Source organism: Pinus tabuliformis, chromosome 2_2 (assembly GCF_031772625.1).
Source record: "Pinus tabuliformis cultivar Carrire ecotype Pingquan chromosome 2_2, CPIR1, whole genome shotgun sequence".
NCBI classification, from domain to species: domain Eukaryota; kingdom Viridiplantae; phylum Streptophyta; class Pinopsida; order Pinales; family Pinaceae; genus Pinus; species Pinus tabuliformis.
In genome coordinates this window covers 372,801,076-372,824,970 of record NC_142300.1, presented here as the reverse complement: position 1 = coordinate 372,824,970, position 23,895 = coordinate 372,801,076, and the positions used below count along the sequence as shown (strand labels likewise).

The 23,895-nt window shown below is 38.4% G+C and overlaps 1 protein-coding gene across 1 annotated transcript in view; it reads left to right on the top strand.

Moving 5' to 3' along the window:
- Positions 1-598: 598 nt before the first annotated feature.
- LOC149192784 (uncharacterized) overlaps positions 599-23,895 on the top strand; it is an 80,827-nt gene continuing 57,530 nt past the window's right edge. Inside the window, exons 1-4 of the mRNA XM_089407110.1 lie at positions 599-1,185; positions 1,285-1,351; positions 1,536-1,754; positions 1,860-1,984. Of these exons, the coding sequence (XP_089263236.1) occupies positions 916-1,185; positions 1,285-1,351; positions 1,536-1,754; positions 1,860-1,984 (681 nt within the window). The 5' untranslated portion in view covers positions 599-915. The remainder of the gene's footprint in view (positions 1,186-1,284; positions 1,352-1,535; positions 1,755-1,859; positions 1,985-23,895) is intronic.

Sequence of the window (23,895 nt, the reverse complement as noted above, 5' to 3'; positions counted from 1 at the left end):
GATTACATATTTAAGAAGAAATATTTGAGGATTTTCAAGTGCTAATGTCCACCTGCATGTATCTAGCAGATGACGTTGGCAGCACCTTCAGTTGCTTGGGAAGAAATGACTTTACAATTGTTTTATGTGGCAACAACACCACCTTCCTTCAAAGTCAACTGTCTAGTCAAGTCAACTGTCTAGTCAAGGTCATCTCTCTAATCTATCACGTGGAAAATTCGATCCATTAGGGCAGATCCTTCCAGGCATGAAAAACATACATTTTTATACATCAATCTTGATATAATCATTCCAAAACCAACCATAACTCAACCTTTTCCACATTGCACTACAAAGTGATAGGTTTTTTATTTTTTTGATAGAACACATGCCTTACACACGAAAGGCACAAACGACATGTGACAACTCCCCTTCTCTAGTTGTTGTTGCATTCTAACTTCCCGCGACATTTGTTTCTCTAGGTGTCATTGCATTCTAAGTTGCCATGACATTTGTTAGAATCGTGAACCAATTAATCAAATTATCCCAGTGAGTGTTCCTAGGTATATATATATTTGTATTGTATAGATACATACTTCGTTGTTGCTGCAATTTGATTCCTTCAAGGTCAAGAGCTCGACTCTCGGAGGGGACTTGATTATAATATATAGTTATAGCTATAGTTCCTATTCCCAAAGAGTTTACAGAGAAGGAAAATGAATTATATTCAGGATTTAAGGTTTTATAGGGTTTGCGTGTAGTGAAAAATTTAAGTCAAAAGATATGGAGATTAATGTTTGTTCAGTTTTGGTTCTAGGTACTGCCTTGTGTTTTTCTTGTGAAGGTTTGTAATCTTGTTGTCCCATTCTTAGCAGTCAACAATTCTTCTTTACCTCAATTTTTGTAAAAGAAGTAGAGATTTAGTGGGTGCCAACAATGTCTATTTTGACGGGCTCCATGAGACATGAGAAGTCAGAGGTTTACAGTGGTTTTAAGTCAGAAATGGGTGAAGTTAAGGAAATTGTGGAGGAAATGGGGGAGGCCATTCTTTCCGGAGATGATTACAGCGATGAAAAGTTGTTGAGGCAGTTCAACAAGTCTTCTTACTATGAGAAAAATGAGGAGGAGAAAGACGGTGCTAAAGTTGCAGAGGATTTTGTCCTCGAACCACTTCTTCCTCTCAAGGAACAACTTGAGAAAGATAAGGTATAACTATTTCCTAAAATGACAAGTCAAGAATTCTTTTCTTGGCATTGCTAACTCTTAATAATCTTAATCAAGAAAAAAAGTGATTTGGCTTGGTAGGAGGATGAGAGCTTGCGAAGATGGAAAGAGAAACTACTTAGTAGGTTGGACATGGATTCCATAGAAGGTATGAACATTTCTTTAAAGAATTTATATGCTTAAAGGAGGTATGAACGTTTCTTAAAATAATTTCTATGCTTCTGCTTTGTTTTCTTTGACTTTAAATTGGGAAATCTTTTGCTTATGTTTTGTTCTTTTTTACTTTGAATTTGACATTTTTTTCCCATAACTAATGTCTCTGCAATTTACAGAATTCATGGAGCTGGACATGAAGATCCTGAGCCTTTCGATATTATCTCTAGAATGGCTCTACATAATTATCCCTAGTCCATATGCTTCTAAACTGAGTGTTTCCTCGTTTACTCTCAAGGAAGGCAGTCGTTATAGTCTAAAATTATGTTCCTCAATTCTAGATAACATTGTGTTTGGCCTCACTTACATCAAGACCGTGTGGAAAAGCGGAGTCAGAGGTAAGATATTTTCTCAAAGCTTATGCTCTCGCAAGATGTGCATTTATGTCAAATGAAGCACCTGATATTGAAGGAATTCAACTTCTTTTCTGTGAATTTTTTCAGTGGACAGTATTCGTGTTATGCTGGGAACATTTAGTCCTCAACAAGAATCGTATACGTATGTTATGGACGAAGAGACAACACCATATGGGATTCTGACAAGGGGTTATTACGCGGCAATAACCAAGGTATCAGGATCAAAATTTTCCTTCTTAAGGTTTTCCTGCATAATAAACGAAATCTCATCTAACAAATTTTCTTTATTTATATACATTCAGTTCAAGATCATTATTTTCTCTTCTTCTTTATTTTCGGTTCAAGATCATCATTTTCTCTTCTTCTTTACTTCCATTTCAAGATCATCATTATAAAAATTTGAATCATATCTAACACATTTCTGTGTTTTTTTACTTTCGGTTTGTTTAGGACAACAATAAATCTACCTAGAAATGAAATACACTTTCGAAATGTGGAAGAACTAGTAAATTTTATTCAGATTCTAATCCGAGTAGTTTTCACTACAATGTTGCATATTTGTAGGTAGGAGATTTCAGGATGTTTGCATGTAAACACCACATACTGCATGAAGCCACGTAAGGATTTTCTTTAAACAAGTGATTGTGGCCATGGAGACAACTCATCTAGTATTATGGTTTGGGCTAATGTTGGGATTTGTACAAAGAACATATTCCTTGTATCTTCAATGAAGTAATGGGATGAGGACATTGCAAACTCCATAAATAAATTATGCATCTTTGCAGGATTTATTCCATGGCTATGCATGCATTTATAATCTGTACAGAGCTTGTCTTCGAATTTTCTTGCTAAAATATAAAGCTAATGTTCCAAGTTTCTGTCTTTTCCCTCTAATTTTTTTCATGGGTGAATTATAGTCAATTTCCGTAATTTAACAGAAAAAAGAACATGAATCATCAATGAATCACAGTCAAATGCCATAATTTAAAAGAAAAACAGATAGATCATGGGTGAATCTTAGTCAATTACCATAATCAAAAGGAGAATGAACATATGTTAGGAGTCTCTTTATTTAGATTCATGGAACAGTTAATCAAATTATCCCAACAAGTGTTCCTAGGTATGATTCTTGTATTATTCTAATTGTGCGTCAGTGTGAAATGTATCCTTGTCTGTGTCGAGAAACCTACTATTTTCTTGATGTTTGAACTCTCCACAGATTCATTACGGAGCATACCTTCATCATGACCAAGCCTGACAACGTGCAGCTTGGATTGGTGGGAGAAATTATATCTAGCTTTGAGAAGAAGGGATTTATTTTGAAAGGTCTGAAGATGGTGGTTGTAGAGAGATCATGTGGAGAAACACTATGAGAATTTTCCTTCAAAACCCTTTTTTCCTGGATTGGTAGAGTACATAATTTATTTTTCTTCAAAGCCCTTTTTTCCTGGATTGGTAAAGAACATAATTTATGGCCCTGTAATAGTATGGTGTGGGAGGGGAAAGGTGTTGTTGCAACTGGTAGGAAAATCATTGGAGCTACAATTCCTACCACATCTAAACCCATCTAAACCAGGAACTATTAGAGGCGACTTTGTTGTAGAGGTTCGAAGGAACATTATCCATGGCATTGATGCAGTTGAGAGTGCAAAGAAGGAAATAGCACTTTGGTTTACTTAAGGTGTTGTTTACTGGTAGAGAAGATTGCACTCTTTCATTTATGAGTAAATTATGATCCAAAAGCCAAATTCTGCACAACTCATGGTTGAATTTTATATGATCATTTCCATTTGGAGCAGAATGGCCTCTAGCCTCTCAGAATTTTTCCATTGATCATATTGTTGTTGTAGCTGGTGGGACGGGGGAGGGACTAAGCTTTCGAAATGGAAGGACCCAGATCAATATTGGCAATCATCATTTTTAGTTTCTTCTTCTTAGGCTCAGGTACATGAATAGTTCACTTCAATTCAATTCTTTTTTTAGTGTTAAGTCCAAGAAACCCAATTGTTTTCTATCACTCATATTCAATTCACATGTATGTTGTGCATATCTGGTCTTGGGTTGAAATCTCTAGTCATATAAAATTAAGTTGGAACTGTCAACTGACATTGCACCATTGCGCATCATTGCTTGAGTTGGAATTGTCAACTGACATTTCACCGTTGCACATCGTTGCTTGTGATGGTAGCGCAGGGACTGACATTATATTGCGAATAACGAGAAACACAACGATTGGAGACATATATTATGGATAAGTTTCATACAACTTTCCCTCTCAACAACGTGTAGCGGGGATGCTACCTTCAATCAATATTATCAAGAAATTTTAAAATTATATGGTGTGAACCGGCAAGTTTTAAAGATGTTTACAAACACTATAATCGAATTTGTAGTGGGGTTGAGAAAAAAATACATGGGAAACATTAAAGATGAGGCAACAACAATGGAATGGGTGAAGGAGAATGTGCAGGGGTACTTAGAATGGGTGAAGGTGAGGTGTTTGCGAACACTGAAATCGAATTTGTGGCGGGGCTGCCCAACGAATACATGGGAAACATTACAGATCAGGCAGCAACAGTGGAATGGGTGAAGGCGAACGTGCAGGAGTACTTATAGGGCACGAACATCACATCACAATCGACATATGGAAAAGTCAAAGAGCCACATGTTCTTTTTTATTTTTTGGAGGACGACAAAAATAAAAATAAAAGGTTGCTATTGGTTGGGGTGAACAGTGTCTGCTCACCCCAAGACTGTAAAGAAAACACCTTCAGTGTAATTATATAAAATAATTAGTGGTAATTTATGCCCATAGGGTATATAATAGGCAATGATAGGGTGTATTGTTAAGGCACCATATGGTGTTAAGGTCACCATTTCGAAACTTTGTAGGAAAAAATCTAGTCATGTTAAGGGCTAGTGTGGCCCATCTCAGGTGCGATCCCCTAGTGATTTTAGTGGCTTAGATACCTGTGGGTCTCGATTAAACAAGCCAAATGTTAAGTGTGTAGTCATCTCAAGACTCACATAACTTAGCAAACCAAAAAATATTAGTGGTGATTTATAAGAAAGTCAATTTCACTTTTTTAGATATCTTTGGATTTTCAATAGTTAATCCACATTTTTATATTAAAAAATAAGAATATTCAATCAATTAAAAATGATAATAGATTATGTTTTCAATTTCAAAGTAATTTTAATTTTTATATTACCAAGTTTGTTTAATGGTCCATAAATACTTTAATGTTTATTGCTCATAAAAATTTAAAATACTAATAATGAGCTATATTAGTATTTTTATATTGCTCATAAAAATACTTTAATTTTTACATTGCCAATTTTGTTTAATGGTCCAAAAATATTTTAATTTTTATTTCTCATAAAAATTAAAAATACTAATAAGGAGCAGTATTAGTATTTTTATATTGTTAATAAAAATACTTTAATTTTTATGAGCAATATAAATTTAAAGTATTTTTAATTTTTATATTTCCAATTTTGCTTAATGATCAAGAATTTGAAGGGTATTTCCAATTGTGTTCAATGTTCAAGTTAAGGTAGTAGAATGAAAAATGATTGAACTCCTAAGAGCACAAGAGGCCATGACTATGTGAGATCTATGATAAACATTGTTATTAGAATATGTGAAAAGAGATTAAATAATATGCAAACAAATCAAAAGCGGTTAGGCCTCCTTACTCACCTACAATTTCATGATCCTTATATAAAGGAGAACAAAGGTATTTACATCTCCACACATACATATAACAAAAGGCAATGAGAAAAATGAGGGAAAAGATAAATCTAACTAGGATATAAAATATTTCTTTGGTAGAAAGATATCAATATCACACCTCACAAACACAGTTGAAGCCTTCCTTTGAGGTGATTATTTAAGGAGAGAATCAAACAAAGTGTGAAGAAAGTATGCTTCTCAATGCTCGGATAAGCATGTGAGTGAAACATGTCACAGTAGGCTTGAATATAATTTGTCCACTGCTTATCACAGGCTTCGACAATAGAATGCAACTTGTTGTCATAGGTTGGGTATCTATGAAACCCATGATAGAGTGTTTGGCTATGATAGACCATCGAATGTCCACAACGTGTAGACAATACATCAACAACATGAATGATTCGCTCATAGGGTCCTTGTTACGTATCCATTCATCGATGAAAGCTACTTCCCCCATGGGACAGAAGTAAAAGTTGATAGTTTCAAAGGTAGGAATAATAGTGTCAGAGATAATATTGTTCCATAAAGAAGAGAACCAGAAATAGGCTCATGAACACCATCAATATCTACTAGAGGTGTTGCAATCAAAGAAATAATGAATGCAAAATTTGTTGTCAATAGGGTAGGGATCATCAAATAGGCTTCCCGATGTTCAATAATTTGAAGCCTTCAATGTGGAAACCTTTGACTTTACACATACCTGAAGGACACTTTTGCAATAGTAGATGTTGCTGAAATTTTCAAGGGCAAGGTAGTGTTCGCACTATTGAAACTGATCTCCCAACGTATTTTCTAGTCTTGGCCTGGTAGTTCCCATGACCATATGCTCACGCTCTAATTGTTGGGGTTCTTTCACGACTTCAAAGATCAAATCATTAAGCTCACAAATTGCAGGATGATCAACAAAAAATAAATGGGTAGGGTGTAAATGTAAATGAATTAAATTCAAGTTTAAAATAGTATTGATTTATAAAGTGTTATATGTAATGATTTTATTAATTTAATGTCATTTTATAAATGATCTTATCAAACATCATATATTTGAAAAAAAGTGAATGTTTGTTGGGTATCTGGCAAACATTCAATTATCGTCGAATATTCAATGAACATAATTAGTGTTGTATATTCGACTAGTTCATCATTGGATATCCAATGATAATTGTGTTTATTAGATATCTGATAAAAGTTGGGGCTTTAAAAAAAATCAAGCAAAAATCTGACAATATGGCTGAATTGTCGAAGTATAACAATGTCAATTTTTTTGCCCATACGTACTAGTGAATTTTTCTAATTCAGCATAAACTTCAACTCCAAGAGAGGCCCCAAAGGTATTTACATCACTGTCTGAATACCCCAAGAATTCCTTATATATATATATATATGTGTGTGTGTGTGTGTGTGTGTGTGTGTGTAATCTTGAAATGTTTTAGTCAACGACACAAATTGCACCCACAAAAAATTGTGAAAGGCCATAGAGAGAGTAGGCTCCTCATTATAGAGGTAAGGTCAGAGAGAAATAAGGGAAGTCAACCTAGGATAATGATTAAAATAGCTTGACTTTTAATACCTTATGCCTTATGTAACAATTTGAGTCGAAGTAAAATAAGGGTATCAATTTGTATTAAAATGACTAATATAAACAAATGATTCATATTATTGTAGTACTTGTTAGGTATTTATATTTATGTTCCTAGACTAAATTAGTCATTCACGTTAGTCATTTTTAGTTATATTACTTATTAGTTAGTCATATATTTTAACCTGGGACTAAATTAGTCATTTATGTTAGTTTTTTTTAGTTGGGTCACTTAAGATTTCTCATTTTTGGTAGTATTTCACTTAGAAAAGTCGTGGTGACTAACTTTTTTAGTCATTTAGTCACTAATTTATCATTTTCTACTAGTGGTAACAAGACAATAAATTAATGAACCAAAGATCCTTAAGTGTGCCACATTTGGTTTCTTAAATGATTTTTTTTTCCTAGTGTACTCATTCTAATAATCTGATGAGAACTCTTTCTCTGCACATATACAGTTTTGTTGCATGCTTCAACCTACAAGTGAAATGGTAGGCCCTAATCATGTAACATTGCATGTGCATCTCCCACAATACTTACATACTTCCTTTCAGTCACCTCATTTTGTTGTGCATTATGGGGTGATATTAACTCTCGTCGAATGCCTTCTGATGCATAAAAGTTCTTGAATTCATTTGACAAATATTCTCGATCTTTATCACTCCTAAGAGCCTTCACTTTCCTGCCACTTTCTTTCTCAACAAGTGCTTTAAATTCAAAAAATTTAGAGAACATATGATTTTTCTTCTGCATGAAGAAAATTTAGCACTTACGTGAGAAATCATCTACAAATATTATATAATACATGTGCTTGACCATGGAGGCTGTCGAAAACGGTCCACACACATCTGAGTGAACTCTTTCAAGGATTGCTTGCGCTCGAATGTCCTTATCATAAATGTGGCTTTGGTGTACTTCTTTTTGGGCCTCCAAAATGTCATCCTCTTTGACCCTCATTTCCATCATTTTACCATATTTCGTAACTCTTTACCATATTCTATAGCTCGATAACCCTACATTAATAACCATGTTCATGATCATATGGGTTTATCATTATTGTTTTCCAAGTCATTTATTTTAAGTATTTAAGAGAATTTATGATTAAATATTAGGAAATTAACATGTTTTCATATATATCTAAAAGTGGTAAGAATTTTATGATATTGTAGGCCTCTTTGAAGATTCTAGAAGGGTCCTATTTGGCTACTCAACCACAAATTCGAATTTCAATTCCAACTCATGAAGATTTGTGGAATAATTATAGAAGATTTGAATCATTAATTAAGCACATTCAAAGGAGAAGAATCATGGATGTTTTGATAGGTGTCTCCTAAAGATGTGTGAGAAGATTTGTATCTCATATTTTTAGGTAATTGATTGTAACCACAAAAGATAATTGTGGATCCATATTGATTGATTAGCTATCTTAAGTTTTTTGTATAAATAGGGGTGCATCCTTCATACAAAGAGTTCTGAGTTCAAATTTCCATCCAAGATGTAATTTGTAAAGTGACGATAGAGAAGAAGAGAGTTTAATTATCGTAATATCTTTGTAGCTTTTCTCCCACCTCATTTTATGGAATACATATTGCTTCTTTGATCTCCAAGCTTTGATAGTCGTTCAGTGTGCTTGTTGAGGAGTGGAGGCCCCCCATCAACCACAGTTTGCACACCTTTTTCATTTTTTTTACATATTGGTAACATTGTGTAATTATGTTTTTTCATTTATTTCATTTTAATCAAGTGTGGTTTCATTTCAAGCAAGTGTGGTCTCATTTATGCAAGTTTAGTTTAGTTTCTTTTATGTTATTTTGATTCATGTTTTTTTGTTAAGATTGATTCAATTTCTTTATGTTTGATTTGGATTGGATTAGATTGGATTTATTTAATTTGCTTTATAATTAGTTTCAAGTTTCCTGCATTAGATTAATATATTCTAAGAAATAATCACCTAGTACATATAGTACATGTAGACCTCATCATTTCACGAACCCTGGGTTGACAATTTAATAACAGAGGTTTAACTCACAATTAAATCACCCAACATTTTGGCGTCGTTGCCAGGGAAGTATAATAGGTGCTTATTTTGAAAGTTTAGACAACTCATGATAGTTGCATTTTCTTAGATGCGTGGTTAAAAGCATATTAAAATCATTTATGATGCATATACAATAATCTTTCAATACTTTGTACTAATCTGTGTGCAATACAGGAATTATCAACCAGTTGCAGTAATTCACAGACAATTAATAAATTGAGCAATGTTCTTCCAAGAACTTTCACAAATCCTAGCAACAGTTGGGATATCCACTTCTCAAGAAGAGTATATTTTAACTGCATTCAGAAACTTATCTATCTCTCCACCTCCATAAGAAGATCTTCAAGTCTCTTTTGATTCCTCTTGTCAATCTGTTGAAGAGACTAAAGAATCATGGAATACTTTTAATGGGGAGCAATCACTAGAATCTAAGATTGCAGAATGCATAATAAAGGAGGATATCAATATGATCTAAATGAGGAAAGGAATCAAGAATGTCATAACTTTATTGAAAGATGGTTCCAATCAGGGATCAAGTCACATCACTCTTTTATTCTTGCTTACTTCTTGATTGTATTATAAAAACAATTGGTTTTTCATGCTTGATGTACTTTAATGCATATTTTTCAAGCCTAAGCATGGATATCTTTTTACTCCTATTATGCACATGGTTACACTGGAAATATGTATACACTTGAAAAAAAAATTATATTTCTAGTAGAGTAGGATAAAATCAATAAATAAAACCAAGTTTGATGATGTTTTTAAGTTAGATTTCATTTTATTTGAAATTTTATTTTTGGTGGTGCAGTAAGAACCACCTCGTTCACGAATTATTTTGTAGGAAGATCTAGAAAGAGGAGAAAAAATAGAGTTTTGAGAGATAAAATTTAAGGTTTGAGATCAAATATTTTTACTTTGTTTTTCAAATTTTAGAATAAAGAGTTAGCAAAATTCATGAGTATGCTCTCTTCTTGCGCCTTTTGCGACCTGGAAGATCAGAAAAGAAAATTGAATAAAGTTAGCTTTGAAATTTTGCAATAAAACTCATAGATATAAAAATTGAATTCATTATTCATTCTAAAAATACTCAAAGTTTAATCTCCAAATTTCAATTAGATTTGTCTCAAAATTTGCTAAAATAATTTATTTTTCAAAAAAAAATTGCAGAAATTAAACTGAAGATATCTCACAAACCTGGAACTAGGTTCTCATAAATTTTTTACAAGAAGTGCATAATATTCTGATGAACAATCCCTGAAAATTTCAGCCCAATCTATTTCAGGTTTTTGAGAAAATGAAGATCATCACCTAAAACCATTTCACATATATCTCGAGATCTGTGCACTAGCTCGATCTGATTTTCGGTGTGCAGAGGTATTGGGACCATAGAAACCTTCATAAAAAAATTATGCCCAATCCGATCTATAGTCTGTGAGAAATCATTTCTGAAGTTTACAACAATTTCGATTATAGATCGAAATCCGTGTATTAGATGGTGTTGATTTTCTGTGTGCATAAATATTAGAACAATAGGAACATTTGCAAAAAAATTCAGCCCAATCCAATGGATAGTTTGTGAGAAAATGGCCTAGGATTTTTGTTGTAACACACCTTGTAGCAACTTGTAACCAAAAAAAAAAAAAAATCTGAGTTGCAGCGTCAATGTTTTCCCATTTTTTATAGGATAAATTGGTTGTGAGATCCATTCTTTTTGGGAAATAGGATGAGTTCAAATGAAAATCAAATATTTTGGTGGCATGAAATTCATTGACAAATGTACTTAGACACTTCATTTTCTCCTAAAAATCTTGAATTTTGTTTTGTTGGACATTTGTCAAATTGTTGCCTCGTTAGTCAAATTTGTAGAATGATTAATATTGTTTAACTTTAATTGCGTTTTTATGGCTTTTATTTTACACATTTGAATTGTGGCTTATTGGTAAGTCTTTGAATTTGTGAAAGAGAGGTCATAAGTTCAAATCCAATAGAAGCCAAAAGTTGTTAAATATTCTACAACTTTGACAATCCTTAACTAGGCAACAATTTCGCTACAATGCGGCAACATTGGATTGGTTGAGGTGGCTACGTATTATTGGTCAACATTACACAATCATTGCCCCATTGTCCACCATATCACCTTGAACAATCAACTCGCCACGTCTGCATGTCATTTCATCTACCTACTTCAACGTCCACGTGGCACTCCCTGGCATTGCCACATGGTACCCATGCACAATTTTTTCCCTGTTTCATAAAAACTTCAAACAATCATAACGCTTTTATATAACATCAATTTTCGATGATTCAAACATCATTGGAAATATCTCGATGAGATCTATGCGATGAGAGAGTTTTCATCAACATTGGAAACATTAAAAATTTGAAGAAGTTACCAACAAAACACCAACAAGTCATCCAAGGTACCGCTTTCCAAACAGGTAAAAGTGCATTTAATTTTTCTTCCTTGAATTTGTTTTATTAGTACTATTTTTGAATTTCTTGTGTATATATCAGATGAAGAGAGACTAATCATCTCTCTCTCTCGATAGTCTCACATTTTATTATAGAAAAGTGCTAAGTTTTTGCAGGTTCCAAGACGATGAAAGAAGATCACTACATGCATGAGTGTCTTTTAAATACCAAGTTTCTTTCAGAAGAGCATGTTCATTCCATGTCAAATCAGATCCATTACACCATTGCTACCAAACGAGGCCACTCAAATACCAGTTTTACCATTTCTACTCATTCTAAGCCTACAATCGATCCATAAATTTCCATCTCGCTACTGCCGAACCATGATTTCAAAAGTCATTTTCCCTTTGCAAAATTCATACTTTCCTACCTCATTGTTACTCACCCTTAACCCAAAAATAAAGTCATTCAGCTCTCTTACAAAGTTGAATCACCCCATTTTTCTCTTCCTTTCTATTAAATAAAACTTGCTTCATAATGAAAATATTTCATCTATGGTCCTTCAAATTATTATTTTATACTCGCATTAGATGATGGAGGATTCATTAAGGCCTCTCTTCTAACAAGTCTTGACCCAACGACTCTGACATGTCATCTAGGATCAAGACTAGAGATATTTCAAGTACCTTGAGGCTTGCATGCCTTGATTGCAAGTTATCTCGCCAATAAACAATGGGAATACATCAATGTCTCCTATTTTTCATATCTTCTAGGTGACTCGACTATGACACATTTATTCGCACCTAGTAAGATATACTTAGGCATCTTGACTCTCATTGACATCAATGGTGAGTAGTCTCGTGTTGGTTATTAACGTTCATTAATGGCCAGTAATCCAACAATTTATTTTATATGTTTGACGTCGACACATCTATTCACATAGATAAGAATTATGCTATTGAGTGGGAATGAAAGAAGACTATATGATTTCAGCAACTTGCAGTAGGACTCAATTCAAAATTCAGCAGTGATAGCATTGTCCTAGAAATAAAGATTCCAATTTCAGATTAGATTCATCCTATTGTTGTGGGGAAAAGTATCCGACTCGGATGACCCTATCCCTACTCTAAAGGTGACAGTCTTTAGCAACAACTGAAAGTAAAGCTTTGATATTTTCCTTTATGAAAGTACAGAGAGAAGGAAGAAAAGATTAACCAACCTGGTGTCTTTCGCTTAGTCGATCCTTATCCTCTCTCTTTGTCTCTTGTTCCCAGCTCCTTGCTCTCTTTGCCGGTCCAGCTACACACAGATCCTGCACAGAACAAGAGAGGAAACTACAAGATACATGTACTCATAACTGATGAATGGATTAGAGTGAATCAAATATACAAGTAAATACAATACATCAATGCAATACAAGTATATAGGAGAACATGCAAAACTTTATTGATAGAAGTAACAGGGTTCTGAGAAGGTTACAACCATTGATGGCTCCAATCCAGCAGCACCTCCCCAGCAGCAAGAACTCTCCTCTTCACCTCTAGTAAAACAATCACCCAATAGCTCTAACTGTAAACCAACAGCACCTCCTTGCTTTACACAAAATTCCAGCCTCCCTAGACCTCATAGAAGAGCTCTATATATAGGAGAGAAGAAGAAAGGATGAGTCAGCTTGAGGCTGGCATAGAGCTGACTAGTGTCCTCTCCTTCTTCAGTTAAACTTCAGTCCTTGAGTCCACTTGGAGATCCTTGCTTACACATGGTGATCAAGTACCTCTTACTCATCACAGGGCGAATCTCATGAACCAAGTGTCAGTTTGGAAGCTTCCTGGGCAGTTGACACCTTGCAGAATGACTGTGCCACTTGGCCAATCTCGCCCAGCGCAGGTAGCCTTCATTAGATTTGACTTCCATCGCAGGTACAAGGAGGAGCAGTTGCATTCCAGCGTAGATGCTCAGTGGAGCAGCTGACATGATCCAAAATAAGCCTGTTTTTGAGTGTTTTCAGGTGGAGAACTGATGGGAAGTGCTGTGGTTTGCTGACCTTGTTCTTCTAGGGGTAAGAACAACATGTTTAGGGACTGAGGATCCCTGTAATTATTGACATTTCATGCTCCATGCTGCGAGGCACAAAAATGTCTATAACAGTTGCCCCCTAAAGTATGAGGCCGTTTATCGGGTGAAATGCTTTATCTAGAGGGTCCGAAGTTCATTTCAGTGCTGAGGAGGCGCCCTGTAATACCATACAATACAATACATTATTTTTCATTCTGTTTTCATGATCTAGCTGAGGCGGGCATTCCCATGCTCAGCTTTATAAATACATTTTGGTACATAGAACAGACGATCGTCTGATAGTAGACTGATAATTCTCTGCTGAAATTATCATCCTTTGAGTAGGATGATCATCTGCTGCAATGATGTACATGACAAATGCTTTTATATTTCCTGAATATGTATCGTAGCCCGGATGGATGAAACTAGATCCGGGGTCTTCAAACTCGTTCGATCTTCACTCTAAGTACAAGTCGATCCATGTGAGAATTTCGCTGAAGTCGAACATGGAAAGACATCGCTTGATTACCGGTCAATGATGAAAACCGTTAACAAGCGCGAGAGGAATCACCGATAATGATAATGACCCTCAAGGTACTGCAGTACAATTCACGTGGCGTGAATAAAGGACTTGGCGTCGAATGCCACGCAAAATCTTCTGGTCGAAGGTCATTGATGTATACCTGTCGCCGGAAGTGAGAAACTTGCCATTGAGGCATGCAAGCTTCAAAGTACTGATGGGGTTGTTCCTAGATCAACTTCTTGGATAATGAGCTGAAGTCGACAAGAAGCGATCCGTCAAAGGAGGGCCTTAATGAATCCCACATCAATGACACGGAACGGAGCTAATGATTTTAGTGGAGGTGAAAACAAACTGTGATATATGATTCAGGGTGGCGATCATGAATGGATGAAGGATAATGTATGGCAGTGGATGGGACACGGTTGACACTTTTAGAATGACCCCTCTTGAACATATAACGACACTGATGCGATGGATCGGTAGCATTACCCCAAATGTGGATGGTTTGGCGAGGACCATGGTGATGAGACCGGTGAATGAAACAACCCAACCCGATGTGGTACGGAGGAAAAGTGTCATGTTCAAGAGTGACTTGCTACCATTAAACTTTGATGTTCTCCCAATTTTTCCCCAGTCATTTCTGACCAGTACCTCTTTATTTTTGTCAAGCTTGAGGAGGATAACATATGCTTGTTCTATAACCTGCCCTTCGGGCAAGCCCATCGCTATGATTTAACGAGCTTAGCGATAGGGAAACTCATTCTCGTCTAAAGACAAGTTTGTCGCTATTTAATCATTTTAACGAATCTAACGACAAAGAAAACTCGGTCCTTTTCATTTTTAGAGAGTCTGAAAAGGTACAGAAAGTTAACTCCATAATTCCTTTTTCGTCATCTAATCCCTTAAGTCCGAAAAAGTATAAAACAATACAGAAGGGATGGTTGTTCGGTACTTTTACGAGCCGAACAAGACAAGTGCTCGATCTTTTTGCGCAATAATCCCTCAGGTCCAAAAAGATTAAAATCTAGAGGAGGGATAGCGTTCCGGTCGTTTAACGAGCTGGAAGGCCAGAACTCGGCAAACTTTTCATTTTTTACGAGTCAGTGAAAAGAGCTCAAAGAAGACTCGTCTTTTGAGGAACGAGTGATAAACAGGGATAGCAGCAGATTCCAGGTACAAATTGGAATTTTCCAATCACGGTAGTGTCGCAAGGATGGCTAGGTGAAAATCACTCTTCGCAGATGTTCCTCAAAATGGGTAAACACACATATGGGGGTGAACGATCGGCCAAATGACAGTGGAGGTGACGGATGAAAACACGACCAAGGTTTTTAAGGCTGATAACTTTACGATCGCAATGGTTGTTTACCGGGATAAGTTCGTTTTTTAATGAGCTTGGACTCTGCTGGAAACTTTGCTCACACTTTTCTATTTTTTAACGAGCATAAATTCGAGGTAAAACTGCTCGATTCATGGTCAAATTTAATTTTTTTTTTTTTTTTTTTTTTTTTTTACTTTTACTAGCTTTTCTCTTTTCAAATGTAGTACTTCATTTTCAATTGCTGCAACAAACTTTGTTAGAAATGGACAATATTTGCATGAAAACGAGATTATAACCCTAATATTTAACTTTAAACTGTGTAAAAAGTCATAAAAAGGAGTTTTTACCTCTCATTTACCATTTCATTTGCATTTTGCTTGTTGGAGCTCTGGAGGTGCCTCTTCTTCCTTGATTTTCACCAGCTGATTCCGGGAGATTCTGTGGACGATTTTCGGCGCCGTTTGGACCAGGTAGGAGCTAAACCTTAGCCCTTCACTTTCATGGTTTCCTTTTTCAGTTTCATGCATGTTTTTCAGGGTTTCTGGGCCCCAGGGGTTTCATCAGGGCGCCCTGGCATCAGCGCAGGTTCCCCTTTCGAAACTTGCGCTGTATTTTAGGCAGCCTTATGGCAGACTGATTCTCAGCGCAAGGGGAAGGCTCTCTGCCTGCGCTGGACCTAGAAAAGCTGACCTTGCATGAGTTTTTTGATGATTTTTCGCCAGATTTTCATCAAAATCAGGAACTTACTCATTCTCTTGTTTGATTGTAGGGAACTTTGAACAAAATGTCCCTTACATGGCGAGAACGAGAACATGAAGCAGAGGACATGGTTGCACTCCATGACCCAGTCACGGTGAACGCGCTTCGGAACTGTGGCCTGCTGAAGTTCTTCCGTATCTCTAGCATGAGAGCACAGATTTCTTTACTGCAGTATATGCTTGATGCTTGGGATCCTGTTAACCAAGTATTCCAGATTAGGGGGAAAACCATCCCCTTGACCATAGAGGACATGTACTTCTTGACTGGGCTGTCAAGGCGGGGTGCCCCCATTTCTTTGTCAGGTACGGTCCGAGGGACTAATTCCACCAGGGACTACATTCGTCAGTATTGCCGGGAAGGTTCACAGCCGAGCAAAGACGGCAAGATCAATATCCGTGACATCACTGACAGATCTCTCAGGTCCATTCTGTTTACCATTGGTAGGATGGCCGGTAGCGCAGCTTTACATGTTGCCAACAGATCTTATATGCAGCACGCCTTGGAGTGTCTCCAACCGAAAGTGTTTAACTGGTGTGATGCAGTACTTGTTCAGATGAAAAGTCAATTGACCAAGGTAAAGGACGGGGGGCTGAAGAACTTTGGATTTGGTTCTATTCTGACTGCCTTTATCTTGGAGAAAATCCCATTGATGCAACCTCAGTACATCATGCTTGATTTGCCTTCTCCGACCGAGCCACGCATGCAGAGGTGGGTTGACCATATGTCCCGGCATGCTGGTCAACCTCATATCACTTTCACTGAGTCCTTCTTTAGGTGGTTCGAGCGTCAGGAGATGGCATTTTCTGAGTATCCATATGTGGGTATGGACTACCGAGGTGATCCGGACTTGGTGCTCCCGGATGGCGAGCAATGGGGCGCTATTGGTAAAATCTCTGACCATATCACTGTTTATTGTTTTTATTCATGATGTTACTGTTCAAAACTGATCAAACTCTTGGGTGCATGCAGATGTTGGTCCTGTTCGTCCAGTAGTTCGTCCACGATCGCCAGTTGCTGCCCCAGCAACAGAGCCTGCTAGGAGAGTTGTTATTCGCGACCTTGGTGATACTGAGATACTTGCAGCTGTGCAGGAGCAGGTTGAGAGCCTTACTCGTGGTCTTCCGGATGTACAGATTGACGAGTTACCTTTACAGTTGCAGCGGCACACTATTGGCGTGCCTAGACGATGGACTCGTCTCTTGCGCATGATCGCACAGACCGTGACGTACTTTCATGAGCACCACTAGGCTAGGGTGCCCCCTAGCATCTTTTTGAGTTCTAGGTCGTATGACCAATTTTGTTTTGATTACAGCACATTATGTACAAACTATAAACAGCTTTATATATTTTGATTTTCGGAGTTTATTTCGGTTTATTTGTGATCCACTTGCATAGCACCGATGCATCTCTTTATATATGTTGTAAATGTCTATCTAATACATGGTTTGCTAATGAATCTGTTAATGTGTTCAAGTTTCTGGAAATATGTTGGTATTGAATTGAATCAAACTCTCTTTCCAAAATCTTAACCCTTAGAAACATTCGATAAATAGCTGGATTGCGGACTGAATATATACCAGTGAGTTGTAGTATCACAAGTTGTGAGTCTAGCCTAACAATTAGTCGGCGTATACCATGAGCGATGGTATCAGAGAGGAGTTCAATCAACGCGCTATATTCAGCGATATTGTTCGTTGACCGCCCAATACACACACCTCTGAAACTCACTAACTCGCCGCTTGGATCAAAAATGGCCCAGGCTGCGGAGGACAAATTTCGCGTACTACGACTCGCTCCGTCAGCATATCCCACATATGTCTCAGAATAATTCGACATCTGCAACAAATGAGAAGGGCGGATTACTTTAACCGAAACAAACATTTTAGCGAAAACAAAATACAACAAAAGCACTCAGGTTACTATTTAGGCATAGTAACGCTTGAGGTACAACCCGTTACGGGGTTGCGCCAGTGGTATTCCGTCATAATCCATTAACTCGTAGGCTCCTTTTGCTAACACCCTTTTAACAATATAAGGACCCATCCATAAGGACTTAAATTTTCCTGCTCCTAATTTTTCGGATTCTTGGTCGTAAAGCAAAACCAAGTCACCCTCAGAGAAGATACGAGGTTTGACATTTTTGTTGAACTGCGCCTTGACTCGTTTCTTATGGGCTTCGTTCGCCAAAGCGGCGTCACGACGGTTTTCATCCAACTGGATCAATTCCAAGAAACGAGCCTCTTCTTCTGAGGTTCCGGGGAGGAGGTCAATTGCGAGTTTAAGAGACGAAATTTCGCACTGGATCGGTAATACTGCCTCCAGGCCATACACCAATTGGAATGGTGTGAACCCAGTGGCGTTTTTTACCGAGGTTCGGTAAGCCCATAATGCTGAGTACAGGATTAGATGCCATCTTCTCTTGTGAACCCCGATCATCCTTTGCAACATACGCGTCAGGACCTTGTTGATTGCCTCAACTTGTCCGTTGGCTTGTGGATAATATGGGGTAGAGCTGTCGTGAGATAGCCCTAGTTTGGCAGCTAATTCAACCATCATGTGATTGCGAAAATGCGATCCATGATCTGTCACTATAGCTTGCGGAACGCCGAACCTGGCGACTACATGATTAAAAAAGAAAAGGGCAGTTGTTTCACCAGTGTTATCCAATGTAGGCATCGCCTCGGCCCATTTGGTAAAATAGTCAACAGCGACTATAATATACCCATGCCCCCCGGTCGAGGTGGGGTTACATTGCATGAAATCGATGCCCCACTTGGCGAAGGGCCCAACAGCAACTATCGGCTGTAAGGGTGCGGGCGGTCTTCTGGTTTTGCTATCAAAGATCTGACATGCATGGCAACTTCTGACAGCTATTATGCAATCTTTAAACATAGTTGGCCAGAAATATCCTGCTCGTAAGATTCTTTGTGCTGTTGCATATCCAGATTGATGTCCCCCGCACGCGCCTGAATGACAATCATTCAGGGCTTTTTCGGCCTCCTCATGGGTAAGGCACCTCCTCAGAACCGTATCGACACCACGACGGTAAAGTGTATCACCGACGATCATGTAGTCTTTAGATTGGTATCGTATACGTTTCCGTTCCGAGTGTGAGGTATTAGGCCTAAATTTTTGGGTTTGGAGATAAACAATGATGTCTCCATACCACTCATCGCTTACTGATATCAGAAACAAATTTTCATCCACGATTGACTCTTCTGATGTTTCATCGTTGGATGACGATGGGAGATCGCATAATAATTCCGCGAAAACTAGAGCTTTCTTCGATTTGGATTTTACAAAATCTAAATCAAACTCTTGAAGGATTGCTATCCATTTTGAATATTTTCCCCCAAGCAACTGTCGCGACAGTATATATGTCATGGGATTGCAATCTGACAGAACGGTAGTTTTCCTAAAGAGGACATAATGTCGAAACCTTTGAATCGCTTGAACAGCAGCAAGCGCTAGTTTTTCAACATAGGAATATTTACTTTCTGTGTCATTTAAGTTTTTACTTAAATAATAAATAGGATGTTCTATTCCATCGACTTCTTGCACTAAGACCATCGCAATGGTCGTATCTGCTGCAGCTAGATACAGGTTAAAATCTCTTTGATAGTCCGGGGCGTACATTAATGATGCTCTTACTAGAGAATCTTTCAGAGCGTCAAAGGAAGCTTGCGCAACCTGGTCCCAGACAAAAGGTACATCCTTTTTCAAAAGACGAGTATAACCTTTGGCAAGTTCTGCGTAATTTGGAATGAACCTCCTCAGAAAGTTTGCTTTCCCTTGGAGTTTCTGAATCTGAAGCAAATTTGAAGGTGGAGGCAAATTAATGATTGCCTGAACCTTACAAGGGTCGAGACGAATCCCGTCCTTAGAGACCACAAAGCCAAGTAAATGACCAGAACCGACGCAAAACACACACTTGTGCGGATTGAGTCTTATCTTGTAATGTCGGCAACGTAGAAATATTGCTCTCAAATGCCGCGGATGATCAGTCCGCTTCCGCGAACGAGCCGGAAGATCGTCGAGGTAAGGTTGAACAATGTTCTTGATGTCATGGAAGGCATAATTCATTGCCCTCTGAAATGTCGCCCCTGCGTTCTTTAAACCAAAGGGTAATTTTCGATAAGCGAACGTGCCCCACGGACAAATAAATGCAGTCTTAGACTGGTCCTGTGGGCGGATATTTATTTGATTATACCCGGAAAATCCATCCATAAAGGAAAATATTTCACATCCGGCGCATTCATCAATTATCTGGTCGATGAAGGGTGTAGGGTAGTTGTCCTTCGGACAAGCTTGGTTTACATCCCTATAGTCGACGCACACTCTTATCGTCCCTTGTTTTTTCATAACAGGGACAATATTCGATACCCAATCGGTTAGAGGAACCGGGTAGATGAATCCAGCATGGAGAAGTTTTTCAACTTCCGCCTTAATGGCAGCGGCTTTCTTCGGATGTACCTGTCGAAGCCGTTGTCTTACTGGTTTGACATCAGGATACATTTTAATTTCATGTTCAACTATGCTCGAGTCAATGCCTGGCATTTCATCATATGACCATGCAAAGACATCTCTAAATTCGCGAAAGAGAGCACTATATATTTCCAGTTCTGAAGGTGAACAACTTTTGCCGACATGGATATTCTCCACAACATCAGATTTTGTCGAGATGTTTACGGCTACGGTCTCTTCAATATTGGATAGGTTTCTCTCTGAATCCACCGTATTTACAGTATTTGTTAGGAATTCAAACACTGAAGGGTGGTATAGGTCGTGCTGAGTTTCTTCTTCACACTCTGGAAGAAGGGAACGATGGTGGTGATCATTCCATGGTGCCCCCTCAATCATCATTGATTGTAAGATTCCTTCGTCAGTCCCATGAACTTTTGACCATGGATCTAATGGGGTACCATATTCTTCGGACCTATCTACCCAAACGCTTGACGAGCGTTGATTTGGGCTCGCCTCCCATGCCTGAAACATTGATTGCTACAATATTTCGATAGGGCTAGGTGGCAACACCACTTGATAATCCATGACGACTTTGTCTTTTGCGACCTTCGACGAAGATACCATGTTGCATGTTGCTACAAACGGGATATCCCCTACATGAAAAGGAGGTGGCAACGCGAAAGTTCCCATCATTGTGGGATCTTTTAGCAAGCCTACTCCGATATCTCGTATTGAATGGTCGCTTCCATGGATCAGGGGAATGCTTCCAGTAACTTGTGAACCATTAGGGAGGAAATTCTGTTGGTCGACGATCGTAATCCCTCCTTCAAATGGGAATGCGATCTTCCTAAAATATGTCGACACTACAGCTGCCATGGCATATATCCATGGTCTTCCCAGTAGGATGTTATAGTCGAGATTGCCATCAATGACTTCAACATCAATTTCTACTGTTTTTCCTCCTAGTTCAACCTTAAAATTATTTAGGATACCGTACGGAGTGTACGACCTACCGTCAAATGCTTTCAATGTCGTCGAAGATCGCGACAAGGTTGGAGATCCAAGAGTTTTCCAGCAACTCATCGACATGATACATGTCGATGCTCCCTCATCAATAATCGTTCTATGAACAGTTTTGTTGAGTGCTTTCACTTGAATAAGGAAAGCTAATTGCGCTGGTAACTGAGGATCATATCCTTTGTGATCAAAGGATACAAGATTGGAATCTTTAGGATCCACTCCACCAATTGCTGATAACAATGCCTGTCTTTGGGATGGACAATTTTGTAGTACCTCAAGAGTCGACATAGCAGATGGCGATTGGGCCAAATCCTCCACTATATTATAGTGTTGCGCCGCTCTGGCGCGAGGATTGAATGTCGATTTGTGTACTACTCCCTTAGGTGGCTTTATTGTTAATTCATGCGTGAGGGGGGGTACAACTTCTGCCGAAGTTGTTGTCGAACTACTGGGTTGATCTTTCCCTTTGTCGTTCGACACCGGCGGATTCCCATAATCTTTATTCCTGGTCGAGATCAAAGCATCATTTTGCTTAGAAACCGACAACATAAGCACTTGAGACGGGGAAGCATTTCCACTATCAACCATGTTTTGACCTGGGGTAGGAAATGGATCAATCAACACAGCTGAAGTTTGGGAACTTTTAAAGAACCTCTTTAACTCAGCTTTGAACGGACAGTCCTTTGTCGAATGATTTTCATCACATATATGACATGGATAAAATTGTTTCCTTTGCCCAGGAGGGTTTGAAGAAGTTTTTTGAGGGGATGACCCACCTTGTTTCTTCTTCTTCCCTTTGTTTTGTTTCTTCTTGCTTCCTGGTTGATTGGAGTTTTTGTCTTTATCCGTAGATACAGCATTTACCTCCGAAGCAAGAATCTCTTGATTTGCTTTTTGATTCGAAGTCTTACGGGCTTTCTTATTCGAATCCCTTGTCGACTTAGCGTTTGCAGTTCCAATCACGCCATCACCGGCATGAGAGTCACTATTCGATCCGGGAGGAGGAGGGATTGAAAATTCCGGTCTGGGGGCATCAGGTATCTTATCATAGAGCGTGCCCGACTGAGTATACACCAAGTCCAAATATTGAGCACGAGCAATAACTTGCTCCTCTGTTACGACGCCTCCCTTGGCCACATCTTCTGTTATGGCAGGCAGAAGCAACTTTATAAACCACTCAGCTAATAGCTGATTTGGAACATAGGTTTTTACCATTCTGCGACGACGACGCCACTCATGTATATGATCTGATATATGTGTGGCCGTTGTCTGCTTGAAATTGGTCAATATCTCTGTTCCAGTTTCGTACCTTATAGGTAACTGAAAGTGCGTTAAGAAAGTCGTGGCTAGGGAACTAAAATTGTCGAACGAGGCTCTAGGTAATTCAATATACCATTTAGCCGCCGGACCAGTCAATGTCCTCTGGAAAAGGCGAAGCCTTATCGAATCATCATTCAAGGTATTCGACGAACACCACAGATGGAATGTCATCACATGATTCGACGGGTCTTCGCCCGGATTTCCATTGAATTTAGGAATGTCCGAAGGAAGTTTGTGAGGAATCGCTGGCCACCAATGGGCATAGGCGATTGGATCGTTCGTCAATCGATGTAAGTCTGGTAATTCTAAGGTCACCACGAATGGCAACTGCTGATTCAGGTTTGGCGAGGCGTACCCAGGATACGATGGAATTGCCTGAGCAGTAGGCCTTTGCACACCAGCATAATGCAACTGATGTTGATATGACTGATATGGTTGGTGGGCTTGGCCACTGTAAAGTGGTTGGTTTAACCCATTCTGAATATAGGGTTGCCCACTATTTGCAAAGATCTGTTGCTCAGATCCCTGGTACACCTGTTGAAACTGAGGTTGTTGGTATTGCACCATCCATGGTTGTGAAGCCATGTTTTGTTGTGCGACACTAACCGACGGACCAAGATGCGGGGTTATGGTTCCCGTTTGTATCTGTGTCGTCCCGGCAGTTGGCGATTGTGGTTGTGTTGCAGGATCAATTGGCTGTTGCATTACAACTTGGGGTTGACATACAACAGGCATCGACTGAACTTGCGACACGGTTACAATTGCTGGCGTCGTCGGGATACTAGACATAGGTACACATTGTTGCATGGAATATACAACTCTTGGTTGTTGGGGTAACATAGGTACCCAACCACTCGTCGTTACTTCAGCTAAACTTGAATGTGGTTGAAAACTGC